This window comes from Falco biarmicus, chromosome 1 (assembly GCF_023638135.1).
Source record: "Falco biarmicus isolate bFalBia1 chromosome 1, bFalBia1.pri, whole genome shotgun sequence".
Classification (NCBI taxonomy): Eukaryota; Metazoa; Chordata; class Aves; order Falconiformes; family Falconidae; genus Falco; species Falco biarmicus.
The window spans coordinates 113721737-113747757 of record NC_079288.1 but is presented as its reverse complement, the minus strand read 5'-3'; the positions used below and the strand labels follow the sequence as shown (position 1 = coordinate 113747757).

At 41.0% G+C, this 26021-nt stretch overlaps 1 protein-coding gene across 1 annotated transcript in view; it reads right to left on the bottom strand.

Moving 5' to 3' along the window:
- FREM3 (FRAS1 related extracellular matrix 3) overlaps nt 1–25821 on the bottom strand; it is a 70216-nt gene extending 44395 nt beyond the window's left edge. The window contains 3 exon segments of the mRNA XM_056328322.1: nt 19202–19291; nt 20726–25265; nt 25267–25821. Of these exon segments, the coding sequence (XP_056184297.1) occupies nt 19202–19291; nt 20726–25265; nt 25267–25821 (5185 nt within the window).
- Between the last annotated feature and the right edge of the window lie 200 nt (nt 25822–26021).

Sequence of the window (26021 nt, the reverse complement as noted above, 5' to 3'; positions counted from 1 at the left end):
TGTAACAGGCTGCTCAGAATTATAGCAGGCAAGCATACCAGGAGACTTAAGAAGAATTTGTTCTCGCAAAAATATTTTCCAATAAACTATAAATAAATAAATAAACACCCAGTAATAACCTCTGACTGAAAATTCAGAAATGGATTTACTGTTCCTAAAAAAATATTTCTTCTTTCAAAAAAAAAATAATCTAGAAAGTGTTTCTATAAAATGAATACTGTAAGCACAAATTTCAAAATTAGGAGATGTAAAAAAAGAGTGGGTCTTTTTCTTTTGATATAATTAGTAGATTTTCCTCTCCAGTGTCGCAAGAGCTGAGGTAACAGCATAAGCTATCAACCTAGGAAAAAACCACCTTTTTCAGGAAAAAGTCATCCTCCTTGGCCTACTCTAAGCAGCTGTTTTTATCTGAGCTAAAGGATATCTAGAGAAACATCAAATTATTGGTGAAATGGCTTTCTAAAGAAATTGATCACTCTGGTCTCCAACATACTGTAAGTCTGAGTATAATGCAAAATTCCATTTTAAGGACATGCCAGCACTTCAAAACACCTTAGACTTGATTTTTAAGAACAAACAAATTAAAAAAGAGTAAGCGAGTTATAAAATCACTTCTTTAAAAAAAAAAATAATCTAACCGTGAAGAACAAAATACATGTCAAAGGTGGCTGTTGTGTAGTATCGCGTTTTAAGCATATACAAGTCAAAAAATAGAAAAAAATTGTTCATGTTGGAAAAGAGCACTAATTATCGAAAGAGCAAAAATCAGCTGACAAAAAAGTATACCTGACCATTTTGATGCACAAATCTAAAACAGTGACAATGTGCCATAGTCAAGACTGCTACATGGTCTTTAAATCAGTATTTAATAGGTCTTTTACAATTCATGCCTGATTTCAGTTATCATCAAGAAATTTTGAGGCCTTAATGAATATACATAAAGCTGCTTATACTTGATTTTTCCTGCTGTTTGATGTGGTTGGACATGGGGGGGTTAAAGGAACAGACACATCGTCCATTTTTCACTGGAGCTTCTTTCATTATTGCAGCTTGTGGTGGAGGGCTGGTGGGCACAGGCTGAATTACCTTGTCTTCTGCTTTTAAATCTAACCCCATTATGAGGATTTCATCTTTTCATCCTCCTGAGTTCCAAAAGAGAGACCTGGAAGTTGACTAAAAGATCTGTAATTTGAGAATGATGAGCCAGTGCCTGCAGTGAAACATGAAGTGAGCCTGTGCATTAGGAGAGCAAAAGTCATATCCCATCTTTGCCTTCACATGCCCACCCCCTCCCCACTCCCACTCCAGAATCGGACAGTTGCAGTGTGTTGTTGATATAACAAGAAATACATGAATTTTATGAAAAAAAACCCACCAAACTGTTCTGCTGCCATATTCTTGATCAAGAAAGAGTGTTACTTCATTTGTGGTTCCACTGTTCTTACTCATGTTCTTTGCCTTAGTTGCTTTGCTTTGTCTTGTTTTTATCATGAGTTAGTAATCTTTACCTAGACCCAGTCATTCTCCACCTAAAGCAAGTATTGTATCCTTCTGTTAAAATTTGTCATTTGCACTATTATCTTTATAGTCTTTCCCTTTCTGGAACCAATTAACTCAAGAAAAGCCCCTCACAATAACATGGTTTGCTGCACTATGTGAAGCTGTACTAGAACTACTTACGCACTGGAAGTCATCATAACACACTGTTCATCCATGCCAGTGTAGCTCACTGGAACACAAAAGCCATGCCCCAATTTGCTTTAAATATTAGCAAGGAAGAACATGGTTTAGCCTGCGTGGCTGGGAAGGCATTTTCCACCAACCAGGCCTTCCCAATTCTTGGAGTTTTTCCAATATATGAACACACTGCAAGAGATCAGGTGGTAAAAGCAGCTCTCAGACAAACTTACTGCTGCTCCAGAGGCTGTAAATGTTTTCAAGTATGAGTTCATGAGAAGCCCAAGAATTTTTGTTCTAGCAAAACGAAGCTTGGTATTTGCAACAAACCGTTATCTTGCACTTTTAAATAAACCAGTTTTGTTGGTAGAGGGGAGTTGCATTTAATAGTACAACTAGGAGAAAAATAAGGAGAAATTAAGTTTTGTATCACAAGCTTGTCTAATTTTTGTCTGCTTTTCTAACAGCCTCAGTTGTAGATATCCGCAGTCTATCCATGACACGTGATATTTAGAAAATTCCCCTTTATAGAAAGAGGTGAAAAATTTAAAAGTGGAGGGTTCAAGAAGAGATGGGGCAGGGACTGAGACAGAGCTACTGTAGAAGCATGTGCTGCTACAAAGGCACAAGGACACTCTTTACCATCATTCAAGGAATTTCCAGTTGCTCCTGAGAGCAACTTTATAGCATTACAGAGATACAATGAAATTTATTAGAGGTCATCCACATACATGGTCTTGCATACTCTGCTTGTTATAAATTAAGCCTAACTCCTACTCCTTATTTAAGAACAAATTAATCCTCTTCATGTAACCAGCCAGCACAAACAACAATAAACTACGCTGATATCAGACCTACTGTCCAACAAAGATATATGTAAAACAGATGGGAAACAGGAGTTTGCTAGCTATTATTTCACAAAAGTCTGTTTGTTTGGAAAGACTCAGAGGAAAAAAAAAAAAAAGAGAAAGGAGAGAAAAATACAGCAGAATAGAGGAACATCAGAACAGTGAAGTCATAAAAAAAAAGTTTAAAATCTGGGACATGCTCCTGAGGGAAGCTAAGAGTATCAATTTTAACAAGCAGAAAAATGAAATTTTGGCTAACCAGTCCTGTTCCAGAAAAAAGGTCTTTATCAAACAAAGGAACTGAAAAACTTCTTTGCCACTTGTTTGCTCTACACGGTTCTTGGATTTTTATCATGCAGAAGACTTAAGGAAGTACACTGTCTGCAGAAAGTGATGAGAGTTCCTTGAAAAATCATTGTAGGTAAACCTAATACTAAAGTCACTGCTTTTCTGGACTGTATTTGACCTGAAAGAAGTCACGGTACCTGTGGGGATTTTTTCTTCCACCACCATCTTTTTTTGTATTGATTACATTTAAAACTATATTCCAAGGAATCTCCTTTATTCCATGTTCAGGTTAATTACAGAAACTACCTGACACTGTAGAAGCAGCAACACCAACCAATTTATTTAATCAGACAGTCTAAATTGTGCAGTATTCAGTTTACAAGCTATCCATACACTAAACACTGTTTTACCAGAGAATTCTACCAGAGCTTCAAAATAACAATCACTTTCAAGAATCCTGAAAGCCATTTGAACTGATAAAACCAGCAAAACTTATGTGGTAAGTTCTTCATTAGAAATTTCTTTATCCAGTCATCATCTTGCACATACTTATGGTCTGTCTGGGCTTTGGTCCTAATCCAACCGAACACATCTGATCTAATTTAGGCTTCCTCAGTATCAGTTGTTTCAAACAGCTATCAATCCATTTGCAAGCTGTCATGTCTGATTACCTATACAAATGATTTGCCAAATCACTAAAATACCATGAGAACCATATAGAATATGACTTTTAACAATGATCCTTTTATTATGAGAAGGTAAGTGCCTTAAGGGCTCTACTTTAGGCTTTTGAAAGGGCAGTATGATAAACATGCTTTATGGATGGTAGTACAGTGCAGCCAAGGGAAACGAACACAGGAAGTAACAAACCATAAATGAAAGAGAAAGGCTAATCCCCAGGCGCCACAGACACCTGTCTAAATTCTGGAGAGGTGCCGAGAGGTACCACAGAAACATTAGATAATGTTTCTTTCATGCTTCAGAGACCTTTTACTCCCTGGTGAAATGCCTGCTCAGCCTTAGAGCCGATTGCCACACAGCTATTTGCAGAGACATAGTCAGACCAGTACATGAGGACAGATGATGACAAAAAGGTTTCCTGAATCCTCCAGCCACTTGATACTGGCTGAGGTTCCACAACTGGGTAATGACCTCAAGCCTCTCCAGGACCCCTCACAGAATCAGGATTTGTCTAACAAGGATCAGCATTACAAGAAGCGATGACTGCCTCTCCCTCTCTTTCTCTTAATTTTCTGCCACTGTAATTCTGTGACAGCCTTGATTTCTTCACACATGAATGCTGCTTGACCATACAACCTGCCCTTTGATATCCTCAAAATAGAGTGCCATCTAGACTGCCCAAAGAAGTGTGCTTGTCATGTTTCAAGAGAATTACATTTTTCAGACAATAAAGAGAAGTGCTAGAGCACTGTGAAAGGTGCTCACGTTAGCACACTTGGCCAGGACATTCTCTAGGCAAGCCTGTACAAAGAAAGATAAAGCAGGTACCCAAAACGGAAATGAAAGCTTCTGAATACAACCTTACTCACTTCTACTCACAGAGCTCATGAAGCAGGTCAGCTGTCTTGGTAAGAGCTTCATCATCTCTTACACACCATATCACAATAAAGCAAGCTTGGTAGAAATTTCATGACATGGCAAAAAAGTGATGGCAATGCCATTTAGTCATGGAGCTGGTTGAAATCCTGCTGAAACCACACAAATAAATAATCGCCCCTGAAGAAAAATTGGTGACTGAGTTATTGAATGTGGTACACAAACAAAGGTATCTTTACCTATGGATGTACTGATTTGGCAAGTACTTCCTTTATGCTAATCCTTGAATCTGCAGAGAAGATCACAACATAATTAAGTAACTACAGACAGATTAACTGGTGCACATTTGTTTTTTTAAAATATTCTTTAAACTTCTGTCCTAGAAACTACATTGTTCAGCAGAGGAAATCTTTGGATCTGGTCTTAAATTATCCCCTGGTCCTTTTGCTAAGATGAACTGAATCCAAAAGGAATCTCTTTAACTGTCAGCTGAACTTGCAGTCTCCTTCCCAACAGCTCAGTTGCTGTCTATGGCTATGCTAGCATATAACAGCAACTACAAAGTTATCTGATGCCTCACATTAACCAAATGTAATAAAAGGCATAATGACGCGTTCCAGTCAGGATAACTATGATGAATTAACTATGCGTTGTAATCTTACAGAAAATAAAAATGAAAGATTTAGCACCTGGATTAGAAGAAAACTACAATTCTTTCAAGTGGACCATGTGCCTGATTTTGAGATAGACTATTCTTGTTTGAACTGCCTGATTTACATGAAGATTAATTGGTTCACTATGCTGGGACAAGATCAAAGTGATGTAGATAGATATATACAGCTGAGTGGGTATACACGACAATCTTAAAAAAGGCTGTTCCTTCATGTGTGTGTTCTTCAAACGGTACTCATCACACAGTTACAAATGTAATCTCTGTCTCAGAGAACAACAGCTCTTTGAACCTCTCTGGCTCCTTTAGGAGAAAGCAGGAGGAAAGATCAATGGATGCATTCATTCTATCCGATACTCCTGCACACTCCATCCTGAACAAAATATAATGCTGTTACATGGTCAGTGCCAAAATGCATTATATTTCATAACTGTCAGATTAAGTAGAGAGAAAAGATATATTACCAAGTTTCTCATTCTCTGTGCAAAAAATAATGTGACTGACAAAACATATGTTCAGTGCACAAAGGATGCAATTATCTTTACGATTATGCTAATCGTAACTCAGAAGTGCAGAGCTTCCATTATAAACAGAAAGCTTCTACATTTTCTAAAAGGTAACTTTCCACATGTGTTAGCATGAGATATATAATGCAAAAGTTCCTCCCTTGAATCAATGCTCTCTTGCAAAGTACACTTGGCATTTCACATCCCTGAAGAAGCTGAGGCTTCATCCTGAGACCTTGGAGATGCTGTAAATCAAGAATCAGTGCAGGAGATTCACGTTATAGTTTGACTTTTAAAGTGTCCCAGCAAGAAGCAGCTGACTGATCTGTAGTTTGAATCTGCAAGCCAGAGTAATGGACAGGAACATGGCTGGCCTTGGAAAGAGAGTCTCATCACTGATGACAGTTAAGTTCTAATGACATGTGAGAAGTCAAATACCTTAATAAGTATTTTCCTGGTCATGGCATTGGAAGTAGAAAATCCTGCACCCTGCCTCCCCAACCCAGCAATGCTCAGTCAGTCAGGGCAAAGCAGTGCAGGCTGTGCCTTAGAAGGAGCACAATGGTTCTTCCCATTGCCTACATGGAAGATGAAGGTAACAAGGTAGAACCTTCACCAAGATGAGTGCTATCAATGCAGTGGCTGTGCTGCTCATGAGTCCTGGAGACTCAGAGACTTGGTTGCTGGGACACAACCCCCTTATAAACTCCTTTGGAAGATACTGCTTTGGAGCAACATCTGGTCTGCATATTCTGCCCATTAAAGTACCGTCACTTATTCTTTTACAGGTGAGTAACAATAATGAGATGCGTTTTCTAGTGTTTCAGAACAGCTGACTTCTAAGAACTGATAACAGGCTGAAACAAATAGAAAATATTAGACTTGGATATCAAAGAGGTTAATGCCGAGAAGCCCCATGCTGATATTGCTAATGAACTTCAAGGAAATTTAGGTGAAACCAGGTAACAAGTTTGCAACTTGTCACTGCTTCAGTTTCCATTTTGCTAACCCAGCTTGAGTTCCAAACATCTGAAACTCAATCCCATGGTATCACAAAAACGTTCTGAGTACGATACAAGATGCATGTTGAACATGACAAATACGTTTATATTCTGTTTGAGACAGGCATATTATATGGAACAGGTTTCTATGTCCTTTTTTCTTCCCCTAACTTCAGGATAGTGACAGGGAAAGGAATAACCACACTTTCCTGAATGTATCACATCTGTAAATGGCACGATCAATATGCAACAGAAAAGCAGATAAATTTTTAAGTTCATTAGCTCTATGTTATTTATAAATACCTTCTGGATTCAGGTTTTATACTTTGAAACTATACTTCAATTCCTAATCAGTCATCTAAGTATTCAGATGATTTACCAGATGTTAAGGGAATTACAGGGGACTCTCTGCCCTATTAGTTACAAGAGGTTAACTAGAAGACATTTCATACCATTCTGAATGCACACTTAATCCTCATGCTTAAAATTCCCATCACTGACAACACTTATGGAACAGAAATATTTTCCTTTTCCTAATATGTTAAAGAAAAATACCTACTTATGCTGTCAAAGACATTAGAAAGACAAATCACAGGTCCAAGTGAACCCTGAACACAGAGACAGTAGTTGAATTTATTTTTGCAGAGCTTACTGATATATAACATAAGGGAGGGGGTTGGGTGGGAAATGAGGCAGAGGAATTGCTAAAAGACATGTAGAAGAAAAAAAGCTGAGATTTGAAAGAACCAGAGGAGGACAGAAGACTACCCAAGGCATGTCAGGTCTTCAGGAAGAACATGATGGTCCATCAAGTCACCAGTTTTAGCAGCACTTGAAAATTACATCCTTTAATTAAGTATGTCCTGTTCCAGAAAACAATCCTCCTTAAGCGATAGCTATAAGAAATACTCCCTCCGTTGGGGAGAACTGGAATCCAGTATTACCAAAGATGTCAGGTAAGCAGACAGAAAGAAACTAACTTTATCTACTGTCCAAGGACTTGACCTACATTAGCTCTCCTCAAAGTAAAAACCTTACCATGCCATTCAGTAAGAACTTATCTGCTGCCACACGTTCACAATAAAACATCAGTTGACTGGGGTAACTGTGTTTTACTTTAGTTTCCATTCAATTTCTGTTACCATTTTGATGCAGTGACAAATATGTCAAGTGCCTGATATACAAAAACCTTCCGGATATGTTTTACATCTCACAATAACAGGTTGAGTACATCAGAGACTAAAACACAAGCATGTCTGCTTACCCGTATACATTCAAGCATAACCCAAAGAATTGTACTGTCTCATGTTACAGTTACAATAAAACATCTATGGAACACATTAACTCATTGGCAATGGGAACGGAAGGCATATGCACATTATTTTTGTTTTAATGGTCTAAAGATAGGTTAATTTCAACAGCAAGTCATAAAAGCTCCTAAATGTCTATTAAGGTTATCTTTTAAATCTCTCAGGCTAAAATTGTCAAATGAAGATGTAAATAGATTGAGATATGAAGAAATTCTAATCAGTGTCCATAGACAAATTGCAAGAGACATCCATCCCATAGACGACTCCTTTCATAAAATTTTCCTTCTTTCTCACTCTTGCACACTCTCATGTTCTTTTAAATTTTGTCTTACAGCTAAAAGGACGGAGAAAAAATTTTGTAGCAAAAATAAGAGAACTAAGGAAAATGTTTTGATGCAGGCAAGGTATTCTGGATTGGATAAATTAGAAGAACAGGAAGATTTTCCTTTAAGGCTTTTATCATTCTTGGTGAACCAGTCTATTGCAACCACTGAACTAACCAACCAAGGAAAAGAATAAAACAGACCAGCTGAATTTTCTGTAGGAATTGCCAAACTAGTCAAGCCCATCAAGAAAAATCAAACCACACAACTCAATGATAATAAGTCTTTCGCTGCTACTACTATTTAATCACGTTCTTAATATATGTAGTTTGGTGCTCTTTTTTTACATGCCTTATCCAGGAACATGCCACTACGGTAGGTGGTGCCTTAGGTTCACCAGCCAAGTGACCTCAGTTGCTTTGCACCATCTGAGCAGCTTTATGTAGATGGAAGCAGCTTACTGAGGATCTGTTGCTCCTCTTTAGAGAAGATAACAGTCTGTGAGGCCTAATAAAAGCTCAATGGATTTTTAAATTTTTTTAAGTTTTCCATTGACTTCAGAAAGTTTTTGTCAGGCTCCTAGTGAGAAGGGACATGAAGCCAGAGATAGAAAAAAGTGAATGATTGAAATAAAATTGTAAATCATACAGCAAAACCATCTTTTTTTAAAGTATACCTAAAAATTTATGCACATACCATTCATTGGGTTCTTTATCACTAGGTTAAATGAAAAGCAGACTTGTGGGTTGTTCAAAGGCAGCAGTCAAATTTATGCAGAGTTGACTGTAAGGGCCATTGGGCTACCATATGCAATAAATGTTCTTTGCTAAAGGAAAACCTACTTTTTAATTTTTTTTTATAGTCTGCTTACAGAAAGTACAAGAGAGATTACTGTGGCTTTTGAAGGGCAAGATTTAGGTTTCAGTGTAATTACTATAAAAACAAGAAGATGGCTTTTTTTTTTTAAGAATTCATTTTATCCTAAGCTTTACCCCAGCGAAAAGATACCAGCAATGGATTATTTAATACATGATTCTGAAAAGTTAATATAGACTTCTCTGTACCCTGTTTTGCACGATTAAAATGAAGTACTCAGCCATAAAATTCTGTATGTACAAAGAAATGTACCTTGAACATTGCCAATTACCTGTGCATGTTGTTTAGTTTTTCTATACAGTACTTTTAAGACATTTTTAAATGACTACGGTTTCCTTCCCTATCAACATGTCTCTTTAGAGGTGCATATGCTGGCATTAATGTTAAAATGTGGTATTTAACTTTAAATAAGCATGAAAACGTTTTTTGACAAATGAAACAGTAGTGTTCAGAAACAGTTCTCAGTGTGTGCTTTTAAACACGTATAATAGGCTGGTCAGATGACCAGTGATGGCAAAAACATAGTTGCCCTGCTTGCCCCAACAATTACCTCAAGCACTATGAGAATGGAGCTGTGCAGCAGATCCCAGCTACTTAAATTCAAGATTTAAGACTATTCGCTATGTTCAGTGCAAACGCTCTGGGGGAATTTTAGTTTTATTTGAAATCTGGTATTTAACATTAGGACAACCACTGCACTAACAAGAAAATAGTGCGAAAAAGTTTCTAAGCTGCAAAAATCCCTTTCCCTCCTTTTAAAGTCCTTCAATATGCTCAAATAAATATTAACATAATTAATAGTAATATTTGACAGTTTAGCTCTCATCACTAAAGTTTTAAAAACATTTAGTGGACTATCAAAGATCATACTCCAACATTAATCTGAACTCAGATATAACTCACCTGTGTGGATCTCCAGCTAAAGTACATAGGACTTTCAAGAAAAGCCAGGAAAGAAGAATCAAGTACTTTTTCCTAAAAGTCTGTATTACTGTTTGAATATAGCAAACTTACGGGACTGAAAAGTAATTTCTAAAAAGCCATAATATTGGTCAAAACTCTCTCCCAGCTGAAATCTTCTAAAGTGGGTCTTGTTGTGACATTGACAATGAAGAGGTTCTGTGTGAGAGAATTTTCAGGATTTAGAGTGCCCTGGTTTTGATTTCATTCCCACTAGCACACTATTAGAATTACTTTTTTAGCACCCACCTTTAATTTCTTAAAATCCTTGAAATTAACAGTTCAGTCACAGCCAAATCTCATCTAAATCCTAGGCCTCATATGCTATGATTATTAGAAGAAACAATAGTCAGTGGAGTAGTATCAACATGAGATGAGACTTGGGACTTTTTTCTTTTAGTTGAGGAAGTCCTCAAACCCAAACAAAACATACAAATTTCTTATTAGATGCATGGCAACTGAGTGAGTAGCTCTTGAAGCTAGTTTAGCTTCAGAACTGCCAAAGCATCTTTGTTGCTTCATCCAGGCCTTGTGAGACCCCAGACAAAAAAACCCAGAGTTCAAACATAAAGGCAAACCAGAAGGCAGCACCTTCACAATACTTGCTTGGCATACAGGGCTGCTTCCATACAGTCAGCTTACGGTGTAGGTAGTACTACTCAGGGTGTCTGCTCCCACTTCAGATATGAATTCTATTTGCTAACACACATAAAGGATACAGATTTGAACCCAAAGGCTACTGGCTAGACAAGAATTTTACTCCGCAAGGACAGCACTTGAACATAGCAGAAAATAACAAGGCTTTTACAAATATGACCTTCTAGCTCTTAAGAACCAAAGTTCTTAAGTACCAAACAGGCACAGTCAAGAGATGGCAACTCTGCTAATACCCAGTACGTCTGAGTGAAGACATGAAGGCAGCAACTCGGAAAACAGCAACATGTGAGCTAACGAAAAACAGAGTGCAATCAGTGCAAAATAGAAATTATCAAGTGCCGAGGTTGGGGTTATGCTTGTATCTGTTCAAAGGAGATGATAGTCTTAAGTATTACGTCTTTGGTAGCCATTGCTGCTGCTGTTGTCAGAACAGAAGAGGCCAGCAGGCAGAGATAAGACTCTTTGAGCTATTGCCTGTTAAAGCCTTTGCATCCCATCTTGTCTCATGTTTTGGGCCTTTCCTGACACAGGGTATTGATAAGGAACAGCAATACGAGGAAAACAAAGTTAACACTTTTAAATCAAAGAATCATTCTTTCTATCCCCAAAAACTCAAAACCTAAATGACAACATATTTTTTACAAAGAGATGCTTAAATGATTAATGATGCAGGAAGGACAGAGAAGTTCAGCAGAGATCTCTTTTTTATTGATAGAATCAGACCAATGGCCTTGTACTATATGAGAAGAAGGAACCACTTTCTAAAGCAGCACAAGCCAGTTTCTAAACTGCTACTAGAAAAGATTGAACACCATATTTTTGAAAAACAATTAACCCATGTACTCTTCAAATACAGGTAGTAGGTGCCAATAACAAAACAGCTGGCAGATCTTCCTCCTTTCAGAAAGCACTGTTTCTAAATGGGAGTAACAAAAATTAGGACTCTGTGGGATGCTAATCTGTTGCTTTTGTGATCTAGGAACACATCATCTTCTGCGGTAATACTTGATGATAACATTGTTAAAAAACTTTAAAAAAGAGAAGCAAGAACAGGGAAAAACTTGCTGAATTGAGTAAGCTGCTCAGTAGGCAGTCCTTTAAAACATATCTCGTGTTTCAAAATATCCAGCTGTGAAGTTTTACAGAGATTGTTGTAGATCTTATCAACATATGAAATAGACAGTATGCATGGAATAAGGCACCTTGTCCTGGAAACCTGTGTTTCTGAAAAGAAACTTATGCAAAGCAGAAAAAAATATCAATAATAAATAATCTTCTACTGCAATACTGGAGGTAGAGAATCCTTTGTTTTACAAAGGGAGGAATAGCAATCATGAGCTTTAAGGTTATTTTACTTCCCTACATTACCAAGAATTGGAACTCAGCAGCACAGTTCTGCTTTCTGCAGTTAAAAACGGCCTTTGAGAAAGTGGGGTAGTCACAGCAAAAGGGACACAAAAATAATTAATGCCTTATTGAAAAAGTATTTCATATTAGAAATTAAGTACCTATAGATATCTACATTGTGCAAAATAATGCTGTAGCAAGAAACCTGACAGCTCTAGCTGGCAAATAGGTCAACAATAACAAAGCAGCACCACATGCAGAGATCCAGGTTTGGATTCCAACTGGACTTCAAAAGAAAACCAAAACGTACTTCGACTGCAGAGCAGAAATACTATTTCTAGGAAAAACTCAAGAGTGATAAATAACTTTTCAATCTAGCACTGTCATGAGAAGAATTTGTAGCCCAAAGGTGAAGCTAGACTTTTACAAGCTTTTGTAAACACACAACTTTTCCTCAGTGAGGATGATTAATTACTAGAACATATTAGCATGGAAAGTTATGGCTTTTCCTTTTACTTATTTCTGCTTTTAATCTAAAACTCGAGCCTAGATAGTCTATAAAATATGTTCGTTCAAAGAAGAGGCTTCTGGGCTCAGTAAAATAATCGAGAGAAATTACCTGGGGTACACAGCACAAAAGAACAAATGACCTAGTAGTCTCCCTTCAGCTGAAAACACCTGGCTTGAAGAATTTACATGAGAAATGTCTGGTTTCAAAGTTTTGTTTTGGTTTTTTGTTGTTTTGGGTTTGTTTTCTTAAACACCATGGAACACATCATAGCAGGGAACTAACAGAAGGCTGCAAAGTTGGATTGGTGAGAGAAGAAGAAAGCAGTCAAGCAGCTTTAGAAAGTCAAGAATGGAAATGAAACTGAAAGAAATATGGTTTGGGAAGGAGGGGACATAAAACCTTCTTGCAGTGGTAGTTCAAAATGGTAAGGATTCATGATCCTAGTAGCATCAGGGCACAGAAGGGAAAATGAAACAAAAAATGTTCAAAGAGGGATGACCATTAGCCTCCACAACTTTTTTACTCTCACTCGGGCCCATCAAGCACCTAAAGATGCCAATAATGTTCATATACATAGTGTGAAGGCAAAATAGACAAATTTGTGAATCAAGATGTTCTTCTGCTCTGCAATTTAACTATTGTCATCCAGGACAGGCATGTCGCATTATACAGGCTGCTAAAAGTAAACTTTGCTACCCATAGTGGTAAAGAACAATTCATTCTCTTCCTCTTACCTGTATTAACAAATGTCATACGTATCCATCTCCATCTCCTCTACTCCAGACTGAACAGAATCAAATCCTTTAATCTGTTCTTACTGGTCAAGATTTACAGATCTCTGCTGATTCTCATTTCTTCCCCCAAGACAGATTCTCCAGTTTTTCTACATCTTCACAAATGCAGACAATCTTTATATAAGAAGTGTAGTATGGGACTCACTAGCACCCAGTGAAAAAATAATTTCTTGCATCTTAAAAACAATACTGTTATCCACTTCCTCTGTTCTAGTATGATTGTCCTTTACTACACAGTAAAAAAACCTAGTATCTTGCATCAGCAGAAATGGTATCCAACACCTCCCGTTGGAGGGGAGGATTAAAATAAAATAAAACAAACCTTGTATTCAGGTGTGCAACTTTAATAATTTGGAAAATCTGGCTTTAGAATTGAAAACACTGTAGAGTGCATACCTTGAAACAGCAATAGATGAAGGGATGAACCACTTCAACGTTTTCATTCCACAATTACTCAGGTTCTCTCCTTTCAGCAGAAACATAATGCCTTTGCAAACAATTGTATCAAAAAAAAGCCTCCCCACCTTCTGGCTTTTCATTCTTGAGGTCAACACAGGCAAAAAGCATCATTCAGTGCTGTCAAGCATGACAGCAAATTAAAGCACCCTGAAAGTACATTAAACATGGAAGGCATTTTCCCACTGAATTCAAAAGATTCCTGCAGTGCAAGTTATTTGACAAGCTTCGTGGCATAAGAATTCATATATCATTGCTGACAAATGTTTTCAAACTTTATTAAAGTCAAAAGTTTTTGTAAACCCATCAAAAATCTACTTAACTTTGAAGAAGTGTAGCTTTGGGTTTGTTTTAAGGCTGCTTGAAAATGACTTATTGGTTGGAAGTTCTTTGCCTCCTGAATGATGCACCTTGGTGTCTGAAAGTGGTGAAATCATACCACTGCAATGTCTTTTGCCAGGTCTGCAAACTATTTTCAGTTTTGTGGATGTGAAGAGAGATGAACAAAACCTGCCTACTAAAAAGGAGGATTACTTATCAAGAGGATGGTACTCTGACTTATGTATGGTAACACAAAGCTGATTTGTAAAATCATTAGTAAAATTAGAGGAAATATTACCTACATATAAGAGTAGATAAATATAGTCTAGATAATTGTGCTAGATAAATATTGTCACTAACATGCACAAACCTCACCAGTTTTTAAGTTGGACCAGTAACTACATTCTGCCAGTTTAGGTGATCAAATTCAAACCAAGGATTGCTAACAAGCTGCCGGAACTGCCATGTTTCAGTTTGTGTTATACATGGAAACACCACCATTTAATTCTGCAGAGATTAATTTTTCACTTCCACGTTGTGCATTAGCAAAGATACCTACTCTTAAGCAAGTAGGTATCATTACATTTCTAGATTTTAGAAGAAAATACATGACTTGCTAGAATATTGTATTAGAATCTGCAAGAACTGTGTAGCCCACAGAATTACAAAAGACTGCTTTCTTGTACCTTCTCAGGTGCCAGCTTCAATCAAAACCCTGAAAGGCTATTCAGAATTAAAAAGCTATACTCCTTGCCTAGAAAACATTAACAAGCTTAAAGATAAAAGGCTCCTTATACCAGCCTCAGGGAAGCCTGGATCAGCCCCTGGATCGACTCCCTGGCTGAACAGTCTAAGTCTTCGGAAAGCAAAAGCCAAGAAAAGGGGTGGAAACATCGCATACTACCAGTAAACTGTTAGATTTTCCTTAGGGTTTTCACCCAACCACACCTCCCTCATGCAATTTATTTGCAGTAGCACCAACCAAATATGGGTGAGAAAGCCTCTGAGTGAAGTCCCAGGCCAACTAGAATTAATAGCAAAACACCCGCTAACTTTATAGGGTCAAATATTCACCCTGCAGACCTGGGAGCACGTTGAACAAAATGCACAGAACAAATTCACACTTCAGATAATATTCTAACCTTTCATTTCTATAGAGCTATTTTTTAGTGGCTTTTCTTTAACATTTTGTGGATTGCAAACACTCTTTAGTGCATTTTGGTAGGATTCCTTTATCCATAGGGAATTCTAAATTTTAAAATTACATTCCACTCAAGGTTTGAAAGAAGCCTGAAGTAGTCCCACAAAGTTCACACGAGCAAAACATTGTAGCTTGCAGTATCAGCAAGTTCTCATTACTCTTTTGGCAGTAGCAATTGAAAACAAGGTCCAAAGGGCAGCCAATGACAGGAGTGTCAAAAGGTTAAGTGTACTAAAAAACTACAAAATAAAAACTTGCACTCTACAGGTAAATAAAGAGTTACTTACTCACACAAAATATCACTGAACATAAACCAGAGGGAGAGGCATTGGACTAACCAAGTCTAACTAAGCTGATCTTTACATAAAAATCACCAAGGAAAAATAACAAATGCTTCCACAATCAAATATGGTGAAGTCAAAAGTAACTACTCTAGGTTTACCACATGTCATTGCTCCATTACATATTTTTGAACAAACTTAACATTACACTACCTGTATGCTCACTCCAGGAATAAATCATTAAAACCAGCCAAACCCTACCTACTTCGTATTCAACTTGTACCAACATTTGTCCTGTGAAATGAACTGCAGGCTCAACACCGAATACTCACAAACCAGAGCTGCCAGAGAGCACCATAAATTAGTAGGTTAAAATTCTAGTACTTCTGCCCAAACGTCCAGTTTAATGGCAGGAATGGGAACAGTTTCCTCAAGTTAAAGGGATCGACTTTTCTGAAAGCTGCCAGCCATTCTTTCTTACACATTTCACTGATAAAGGCTTCCCAGCAGCTCTCTTAAATAACAAAACAGGTACTTATCCATATAAAAGAACTAAAGGTATCTTTCCTACCCTCAGGTTAGACAAAATACTGTTATTCAAAAGATATACTCTCCCGTTAAAGGTTGAAACTTCTGTCTGGAGAAACCCGATTGTGTTTGTGCAAGGGAAGTGAAGAGACAGAAAAATACATGCATTTTGTCCTCACATTCGATACCCACACACGTTTCATCGCTCAGTTTCCTTTGTACTGATGCAAATTAAATGCTTTCAAGAGGACTTTAGAAGCTAGAACATAAACCCGTGGAAAATAGGCATTTTCCTAAGTGTTGCTGAAACAGTTGCAAACTGTACTAAAGCAGCGTACATTCTCTTCCCCTGCTAGGCCTTTGGGTATTTTTTTCCCAGTTGTACAAGAACTATTACAGTTGTGCCTTCCTTCAGGCACTCCCTTGGGACGTAAATGCCCCTGAGAGAATATATTTAATGTATTTCTAAGCACCAAAGCCATCGAAAGACTAATCCAGATAGAATTTCTTTTAGAAGTATTTCTTTGTGCTATCGTAGTAATGACAGCATTGACTTTTCAACCTTCTTTCCCACACCAAACAAGTTCTAAGTGAATTTCCAGGTGCTACTTGCCTAGCAAACCTTCCTGTAGCCATGTACTCTTCCTGTAGTTGTGCTAGTCACATAAGTATACAACAACCCCGCAGCCAGTACATACTTTCATTATAGGGATAGCTGCACACGTTTATTGCCACAGCTTTTCTTACTCTGTTGATATCTGCAATATGTATGATATATGCAATAATGATGAAGTAATCTAGCTGAAAGAATCACTCCATTTAGCAGAGTCTAAAAGCACTGTTAATGAAAACATCTAGTAACTGACTCTTTTTAAATCCCTGGGCATATAAGGAATAAGAATTACCATCTGCTTAGTCACACAATTCCTTTTTACCCATTATTTCTCATCATTATTAGATTAGCCCACTTAGTCATGCCACAAAGATTTGTATATTGATCAAGTGACAGCAAAATAACACATAAGAAACACTGGCAGCAGTTCATGACACCTCCTCCTCTGTGCTAAGCGAAACATAAGCAAAAATAGACAAAGCAAGCACCTCCAACCTTTCTTAAATTAATAGCCCCATTTGACTTCAACTGCATCAGTTGCACATTACTTCAAAAAGAGCTGGAAAACAATTGGCTTGTGAAATCTAGCTGCTCTTTTCCATCCTCCTGAGCTGGCCAATGTTCAACCTTTTTCTTTCAGCATAACCAGAGGAAGCACAAACCTAAAACCATTTTCAGACTGTCATAGCTTTGTCTCCCAGTTACTCTACAGGCTCCTAAAAGAGAAGATCTTTCCAGCTGTAAAGCTGCCAAGAATACAAAGTGCCAGCCATGGGGAACGGGTTGGTGCATTTTTGCTTATGAAACAGGTCTTCCAGTTACCTGAAGCCCTGTGTCACAACAGCTGAATGAAATGATTTACGTACCTAAACCTTAACTAGAAAGGAAATAATTTCCTTCAAGCTATGAATACTATGCACATTCTCAGCTGCCTACTATTCCACCTTAACTTGTAAACGTAAGAAACTTGCCCCTGACAGGATCCCAATGAACCAGAAGTGTGGTTGATCTAGTATTAAAAATGTTTTTCATGTCCCTTAAGCTACATAATCTTTCATATATGAGCAAAGTGACAATACCAAATCACCAGTTCCAAACATTCAATTACTTTGTGGACAACTGAAAATAAACAAGTAACATTTCTATTTCTTCGTTTTGCTAACCGACACCCTCAGTGCACTGCCTCAAAACAGTAAGTGTTGCCCTACAGATGTGATAAAGAAAACACTGGAAGTCATATCCAAGGTGCTCACATTCATCTTAAAGTCATAAAACGAATAAGTTCATCTCAGCTCATCAAAATGTCTCAGTGAACCACAGTATGAGACAGTTCTTAATCCAAAACAGAACGCTTATTTCTCAGACACATACTAATTTGTGGGTAGATTGGTTTATAGCAAATGGTGGGCATAAAACTACAATGATTTATACCACTACAAGAACAAACCCAGACTGATTATAGATAGAAAGTAATAACTGCTTTTCAAGAGACCAAGATATATGTTTTCTGGTTTGCAATAATTAGAACAGGAAGCCCTAGCGAACCCAAAGCAGCTACTGTTTTACAGTGACTTCCTCATAACTATTAATGTGGATTTCTTTTTATTGAGTCTGCCAATTCTGGACAAAATATTATAATAGTGTTTCAGACTTATTTTGAGGCCCATTAGGAAATACTCACAAATTTTCTATCAAATGCTGTATTATAATGCTATTCTGACACGTTCTATGCACTCAGGAGTACACCAGCCTAGTCAGGAAGTTTACAGATATTATTGTGAAGGCAGATCCTTACACAGAAGTAATTTAACTAAATTGCATACTTATTTTACGAGTCTTCCTCTCTGTCTTTAATTAAAGAGGAACTTGTGTAAAATTTTGATGAATTCTCAGTGAACTGAATTAATGTGGACGATTAGGGAAAAATATTGCAACCTACAGGAAAAAGACAATACACAAACAGAACAAAACAGATTTTAAAACAAGTGTCATCAAAGGAATATGCAAAAAAATGCAACATACACACATCAGTTGATATAAATAATCACCGGTCCACTGAAGCCTTTGAAACAATCTATGCAAAACAAGGATGTGTGTCTGTATAAGTAAGAGCAAAATGGACTGAACCAGCCTATCTTATCATTTCACAGGCTCAACTGAACTTCCCATATTTACCAAAGGTTAGCATTAATTTTCTCTTTCGAATCGGTAGTTGGCCATGATTCCAAACCCATCCATGTTCCAGTATTGAGACAACAGTATATCTCACTAAGAGTTCACATCTTACCACGCAGTTTGCATTAATTGTGACTTACACGTTAAAATGAATAAAATAACCTGATTTGTGTTCCTGTGTGTTCATGGCACTTTAGCATATTACTTATAAAGAAATAATAGATGACATGTTTATTTATTGTGAACAATCTTCCAGATGGTGTAATTCTATGATATGTATAATTAAGCATCTTAATCTTACCATTGTCTTCAATAGAGAAATAGAAGATGTCACTGGTAGCATTATCACCTTCCTTCAGGATGTAGCTGATCTTCATTTCATCAATATCAGCTAAGGAAAGAGTATACTAAATAAATCATCATAGGATTTTACTACAGAATATAGGACATTTCATTATACCTTTACTATTTGATTACGTACTAGTAAGTTGGCTAATTTGTGGATAAAGTATTTCAGCTACCAAACTTGTATAATGTGGCATGGCTTCTTATGCTGGTCTATACTCAGCAACACAACATAAATTTAGTTATTAGCTCAAAGAACAATGGCAAAAAGACAGCGAGATGCAGTTTTACCATAAATATTTATTTTTAAATACTAAATCAAATCCTTGTTTCGGCACATAAGGATGAATTACTTTGCTATAACTAAATTGAATCTATTGGGAGTAAAGGTCTGCCAATTTTTTGAAGATCAATTTACTTCAATCAATTTTTTAAGCTTTTCTATGACACACAAAACTGTTGCATATACATTAAGAATGAATATGAGAATGTATTAAACAAATCACAAATAGGCCTAAAAGCCAATAAAATTTGGGTTTGATATTCCTAGTGAATAGGGGTAAACCATCAGGCAAAAGAAAAGTAAATAGGCACATAAAAATAATGGAGACCTCTAATCCTATTACAGTATCTAACGAGAATTTTGGTAAATGGTTTCCCCCCTCCTGATAGTCAAAGCACACTGGAGGTAGGCAAAGCCTAGGCTGAAAGTTTCTTTGTGAAAGCTTTCAACATTCTATTCCATCCAGGACAGATGAATGACAGTCCTAAATCCAGCAAAGTCCGTAAGATTGGCTGGAGCACAGGGGCATATTTATAGAGACGCTGGGTGCTGTCACTGTCGCACCATTCTCTGAGGTTCTTCCCTCTGCACAGGTTTGGTGGAGCGGAGCTGACCTGAAGGAGGCCTCCCTACCTGCTGAGCTTTCTCTGTGGAACAGAATCACACAAAATGTCACCCAAGCTACTGAGGCTATACTGAGTGTTCCCAGTATAGCCCCAGTAGGTTTGGGTTTTTTTTAATCTAGTGATATGCAGAAACGTTAAGCACCTTTCTAAATGATTTTCTCTGAAGACAACCGTGATTTTTGAGCCTAGGATTAATTTCCAGGCAGGCAAACAGGTATAACAGTCTTCAAAAAGAAACATGTGGGATTTGCAAATCACCATTTCAGGTTTTATCCCATCTCTTTAGGAGCAGTACCATGCTACGTACACAGTAAGATGTACATTTAACATGCAGTAGAAAACACATTAATGCATGCACGTACAACACAGAAATTTTCTATCGTGTCTTCATAAGTAAAACAAATCTTCATTTCTAAAATGCATATAATATAATTCTGATCATTTGCACACACTTCATAGTTTAGAAGCCATTACTTTCTAAATCCTTGAAACAAAGATTCAAATAATATAACACAAAATAACAGCTCTTTGAGCCCAATATTTATAAGCAAATACAACGATTAGCACCAACCTTGTATAAATGTTCTAATGCTCTCATTTCCAAGGGCAGTATTAATGAGGAAGCCATGCTCCGGCCCATCTGTTATTTTGTATTTCAACAGCTTGTGTGGGCTGTCTCGATCCTCTGCCTTTAGTGCTTTACTAGTGATGAGGAAGCCTAGATGCCCAGCTGGAAGTCTTCTCAGAGTAGGGGCGCCCTTGTTCACCACTAACTGTGGCACTCTGTTGTCCAGTGAAGTGATCTGAATCCTCATCATCTGGGATTGATGGATCTCCTTGCTAGTGTCAGGGAAAACATAGAAGTTTGTGTGGGTCCCATCGGTCACAGAGAAGGAGAAACTATCCTGGCTGGTTTCTGTACCATCATGTCTGTAGCTGATAAGATTCTCATTCAAGTCTTGTTTGGTGAAGCTGGTAACTGGGTAGCTGCTGTTGTACAAAATCTGGCCATGCACTGGAACCTGAGTGACCCTGAATAGGAGTAAATGGTCAGGTGTATCCCCATCTTCCACAGTCAGCTCAAAAGGGGTGATCAGCCTGGTCCCCCCTTCCTCAACAACCAGGTCACCAATGGTTAAAATTGGTTTTTTATTGTCCACGTCTGTGATGAAGACCCTGAAAGTACGGAAGACCGGGTTATATCCATCTGTCACTTCAAACTCAAAACTGTCCATCTTCACCTCATCCTGTGCAGTGTGAATGTAGTAAATCTTGTTGCCAGCAAGTTGGAGTTGAGTAAAGGAAACAACTGGTACTCCAGGACTGTCTGAATTCTCTAGGTGGCCCCAGGTTGGCGACCGGGTGACACTGAAACACAAATTTTCATCAGGACTGTTAACATCACTTGTGCTAAGCAGATCAGTTGTGAGTGTCACTTTTCCACCTTCTTTCAGAGTTACACCCTTGTTGATCACCTCAGGGAAGACCGTATCAGTGCTGCCGATGGTAATATAGAAGTACCTGTCTATCAAGGCATTAATACCATCAGTAACATCGAATTTAATCAGATCACGCACTCCATGTAGGCCAGTATGAACATAGCGGATAAAACCCTGGTCTAAATCATGTTGGGTGAAGTTTGTGCCTTGTGTAATGTTGAACAGCACTTCCTCTTGTCTGTTCAGATGCTGTAAGAAACCCTGCACAGGTGCCAAACGGATGATATAGACAAGACTCTTGTCCTCTGAATCAGTATCTGTGGCTTTAAGGTTTTGACTAGAGATGACCTTTGACTTGCCAATCTCTACTTCCAGACCACTGTTGATTGCCATCCTGGGGGTCTCATCATCTACCAAGATCACCATAATTGGTACATTCTGCTCCACTGTGTGGTGTCCATCAGTCAGCTGAATTTGGAAACTGTCTTCTTTCATCTCCGAGTCGTCATGTTCATACACAATGCTGGAAGTCTCCTGGATCTCCTCCAGGGTGAAGCTGTGAACAGGCACACTGCCTGTGGATAGCTGCTGCACAATCTGCCCGTGCTTAGGAGGGACAGCAATAACAAAATGCAGGTCATCTGGAGGCACATCTGCATCGGCTCCGTTGAGGATGGGGGTGTCAATCACCAGGCTCATCCCTTCAAGCACCATGAATTCACGCACAAGCAGCTGCGGCTTTTCATCATTGGTGGGGATGACAACAATGGGAAAGAACTGGTGAGGTGAGAAGTTAACACCGTCAGAGCACTGGAAAGTGAACCTATCCTCCACAGGCTCCACGCCCTTGTGGATGCTCTGCACGTAGTTGACATGGCCCAGACAAACATCTTTGATGGAAAAAGCACTGATGGCAGTACCGGCTCTAGACTTCTCAGACCCTGGGGCTGGAGAGACGTTCTCCAAATATCCTGAAGTGGGCTGAACTGTGACAATGCACAAGATGTCATCTCTGGGAGTATCTATGTCCTCCACATCCAGCTGTTCCAGAGTTAGAGTACTCTTCCCTCCCTCGAGGACACTGAGCGGCTCTGCTGCAACCATCACTTCAGGTGCAATGCTGTCCACCGGCAATATAGTTACAGCCACACGCACCCTTTGTAGAGCACTGCCTCCCACCACCCATTCACTGGAGAGGTCAGAAATGGAGAGATTGAAGGAATCGTACCTCTTTTTCAAGCCAATCTCTCCACTGGTGTGAGCATAGACTACTACTCCACTGATGAGGTCATGCTGGGTAAACTTTCCTGATCGTACTCCATCCATGAGGATGTCACCCAGCTTGGGTGGATCCTGCACAATGAAGGTCAGCACCAAATCATCTGTATCCTCGTCTGTACCCTGGATAAGCGACATAGTAATTTCAGTAGCACCATTTTCCAGGACATCAATGGCTGCTCCCACTTGCCTGTGACCACCAGGGAGAGTGATACTTGGGTTTTCATCATCCACAGGCTGCACAGTAATCTTGACTGTGATTGGCACATGGTGGACACCATCACTCACTTCCAACTGATAAGAATCACTGCCAAACTCATCACCACTGTGCTTGTAGGAGATGTGCCCACCAGCAATATCATCTAGCAGGAAAGATTCCCCTTGCACCATCAAGCCCTCCTCCCGATAACGGAGATGGCCATGGTCTGGAGCTTGAGTTACAGTGAAGACAATCCGGTCTGCAGATGTGTCCTCATCTGTAGCATCCAGTTGATTTCTGGTGAGAAGGAAGCTGTTTCCCTCAAGCACGGTGAAGCCTGTATTGGTGATCTGAGGTGGCTGGTTGTCCACTGGCCGCAGGAAGAGAGTAAAGGTACCTTGTAGAGAATTGCCAGCTGAGTCCTCTACACGGAACGTGAACTGAACCACCCGTGGTGTGATTCCCAAGTCCTGAGCCGGAGGTCGATACGCCACCTTGTGGTGGTTGACCTGAGCTTGGGTGAAACGCGTAATCGATATCTCGGGACTGTCAGCCAACACAATCTCTCCAGTGACCACAGAGTGGTTCTCATCTGTGTCGGTTGGAGGTGTCAGTAAAGTGTACTTCAGCTCCCTATCATCTGTATCCAGGTCAGTGTACCGTAAATAGTGCTTCTTAAAGACAGTCAGCTGGTATTCCTGCACAGTCATCTGCAGGCTAGTACCTGGGTACAGTGCAGGTGGCAAGTTATCTACTGGTTGGACTTTGACAGTGAATACGTGTTCCCCTGATGTGTTAGGGGGGTTGTTGTCATCCTGCAGCTGGAATACAATGTGGCCTATCACTGGGCTGGTGCTGTGAGCTCCTGTGTGTCTGAAGAACAGCCTCCCATCCAGGATGTCCTGCTGCAGCCACTCGTTCACCACCCTCTCGTACACATGTTCATCCTCCACAAAGTGCCAGGGGGAGGAAGAGGAATCATTCTCCAACCCTGGTTCACTTCCTTTGCTCTCATAAGATGCTGGTTGCTCTGCCTGACGCAGCAGCAGCTCACCAAAGTGGTAGGAGTGTAGCAGGGACACTGCAGAGTCCCCAGCTAGGACAAATCGGATAGCAGTATCATCAGAGTCAACATCTGTGGCACTGAGGACAAAAGGTGAGATCTGGACAGTCTGGTGCTCACTCAGCACCAGCCCTGTATTTGCATTCAGCAGCGGTGGCTGATCATCATCAGGAGCAATGGTGATGGGGTACAGAAACTCAACCTGGTGCTGCCCATCTGCCATGTGGAAAACAATGTTATCACTGTAGCTGTGCTCGCTGCCATCGTGCTGGTAAATCACCTGCCCTGCTGCTAGCTCTGCAGCAGTGAAGTACTTGCGACCGGGCGGTACACCCAGTACCTTGAGCTTCCCATACTGTAGGCCCCGTATGACCCAGACCTTCACCTCTTTCAGGTTGTCCTCATCACTGATCTCCAAGTTACCAGACAGGGGTCGTGACTGGCCCTCAAACAGCATTAACTGCGGGCCAGCCACGCGACTGAAAGTGGCCACAGGGGCCAATGTGTTCATGGGCTTCACCAGGATCAAGAAAGCAAAAGGATCTGAGGAGGCACCATCAGAGTCCAGCACTTCTATTTCCACCTGGAAAAGCCTCTCCTGGTCTGAGTCCAGGGTAGGGGGCTGGTAGGCAATCTTCAACTCCCTCACCTCCTGCTGCGAGAAGGAAACGAGGGGGTGTCGGGGGTCATCGGTGCTGAGCAGGAAGCCTTGCTGCCGTGGGTCACTGGGCCAGACAGAGGTGAGGTTGAAGATAAGGAAGTCCGGGGGCGTCTCCAGGTCCTCAGCAGCCAACATGTCCAGGGTGAGGGCTGTGAGCGCAAACTGGTCCACCTCCATCATAAGCAGCGCCAGGAAGCTGGGCTTGGGCGGCTTGTTGTCGGCCCCTTCGTGGATCCGCACCAGCACCTGGAAGTATTCCCGCTGCTCCGGGCCGGCAGCAGGCTGCACGGACACCCGCGCCGGGATGCAGTCCCGGCCGGGGGAGGCGGTGGCCGCCGTGTGCTGGTAGCGCATCCCCGCTCGCAGCACGGCGGAGCAGCCGCCGCTGTAGCCAGGGGGCAGGGGCCGCCCCTCGGCGTCCAGCAGCCGCCCGTAGGCGGGAAGGGGGGCGGCGCCGGCGACCTCGGGGGGGCAGCAGGGTGAGGCGGCAGCGCCGGCCGGGCTCGCCCTCAGGGAAGCCCAGCACCTTGTCATCCAGGGGAGCGCTGAGCCCCCGCAGCTTCTCCACGGGCAGGGGCAGGTTGCGGCTGAGCAGGCGCAGCTGCTGGAAGAGCACCTCCACCTCCAGCGTGAAGGGCACGACAAGGGTCCGGCGGGGCGAGTCGTAACGGAGCTGGAGGCGCAGGCGATACCGGCTGGGGCTGCGGGCCCCGAAGTGGGTGTACGTGACCTGCCCGCGGGCGAAGGCGCAGGGGAAGCGCGGGGGATGCAGGGCGCCGGCAGGCTGCGGGCCCGGCCCGCTCCCCAGCACCGCCACGGCACACCTGTCCCCCGGCCGCACCCGCAGCACCAGCTCCGCCGCCGGGTCCAGCGACACGGAGCGGCCGAGGGGGACGCGCAGCCCCCGCTGGGAGACCAGGATACCAGAGGCTTCGTGCTCCGGCGGGGGCTCCCCCGCCCCCTGCGCGCTCAGGAGCCCGAGCAGCAGCAGCGCCGCGGCAGGACCCCCCCGGGGCGCCCCGGCCATGGCCCGGCTGCTGCGGAGCGCCCTGCGCTCTGCGCCGGCCCCCGCCCCGCCGTGGCTACTGAAGGGCCGGGGCGGGGGGCGCCGCCCGAGGGCTGGGGGGCGGAGAAGGGCCCTCCCCCGGCGCTGCGGCGGGGGTGCGGGCGCCCCTAGGCGAGCTGCGCGCTGGGGCGGCGGAAAGCCCGAGCGACCCGCGCACCCAG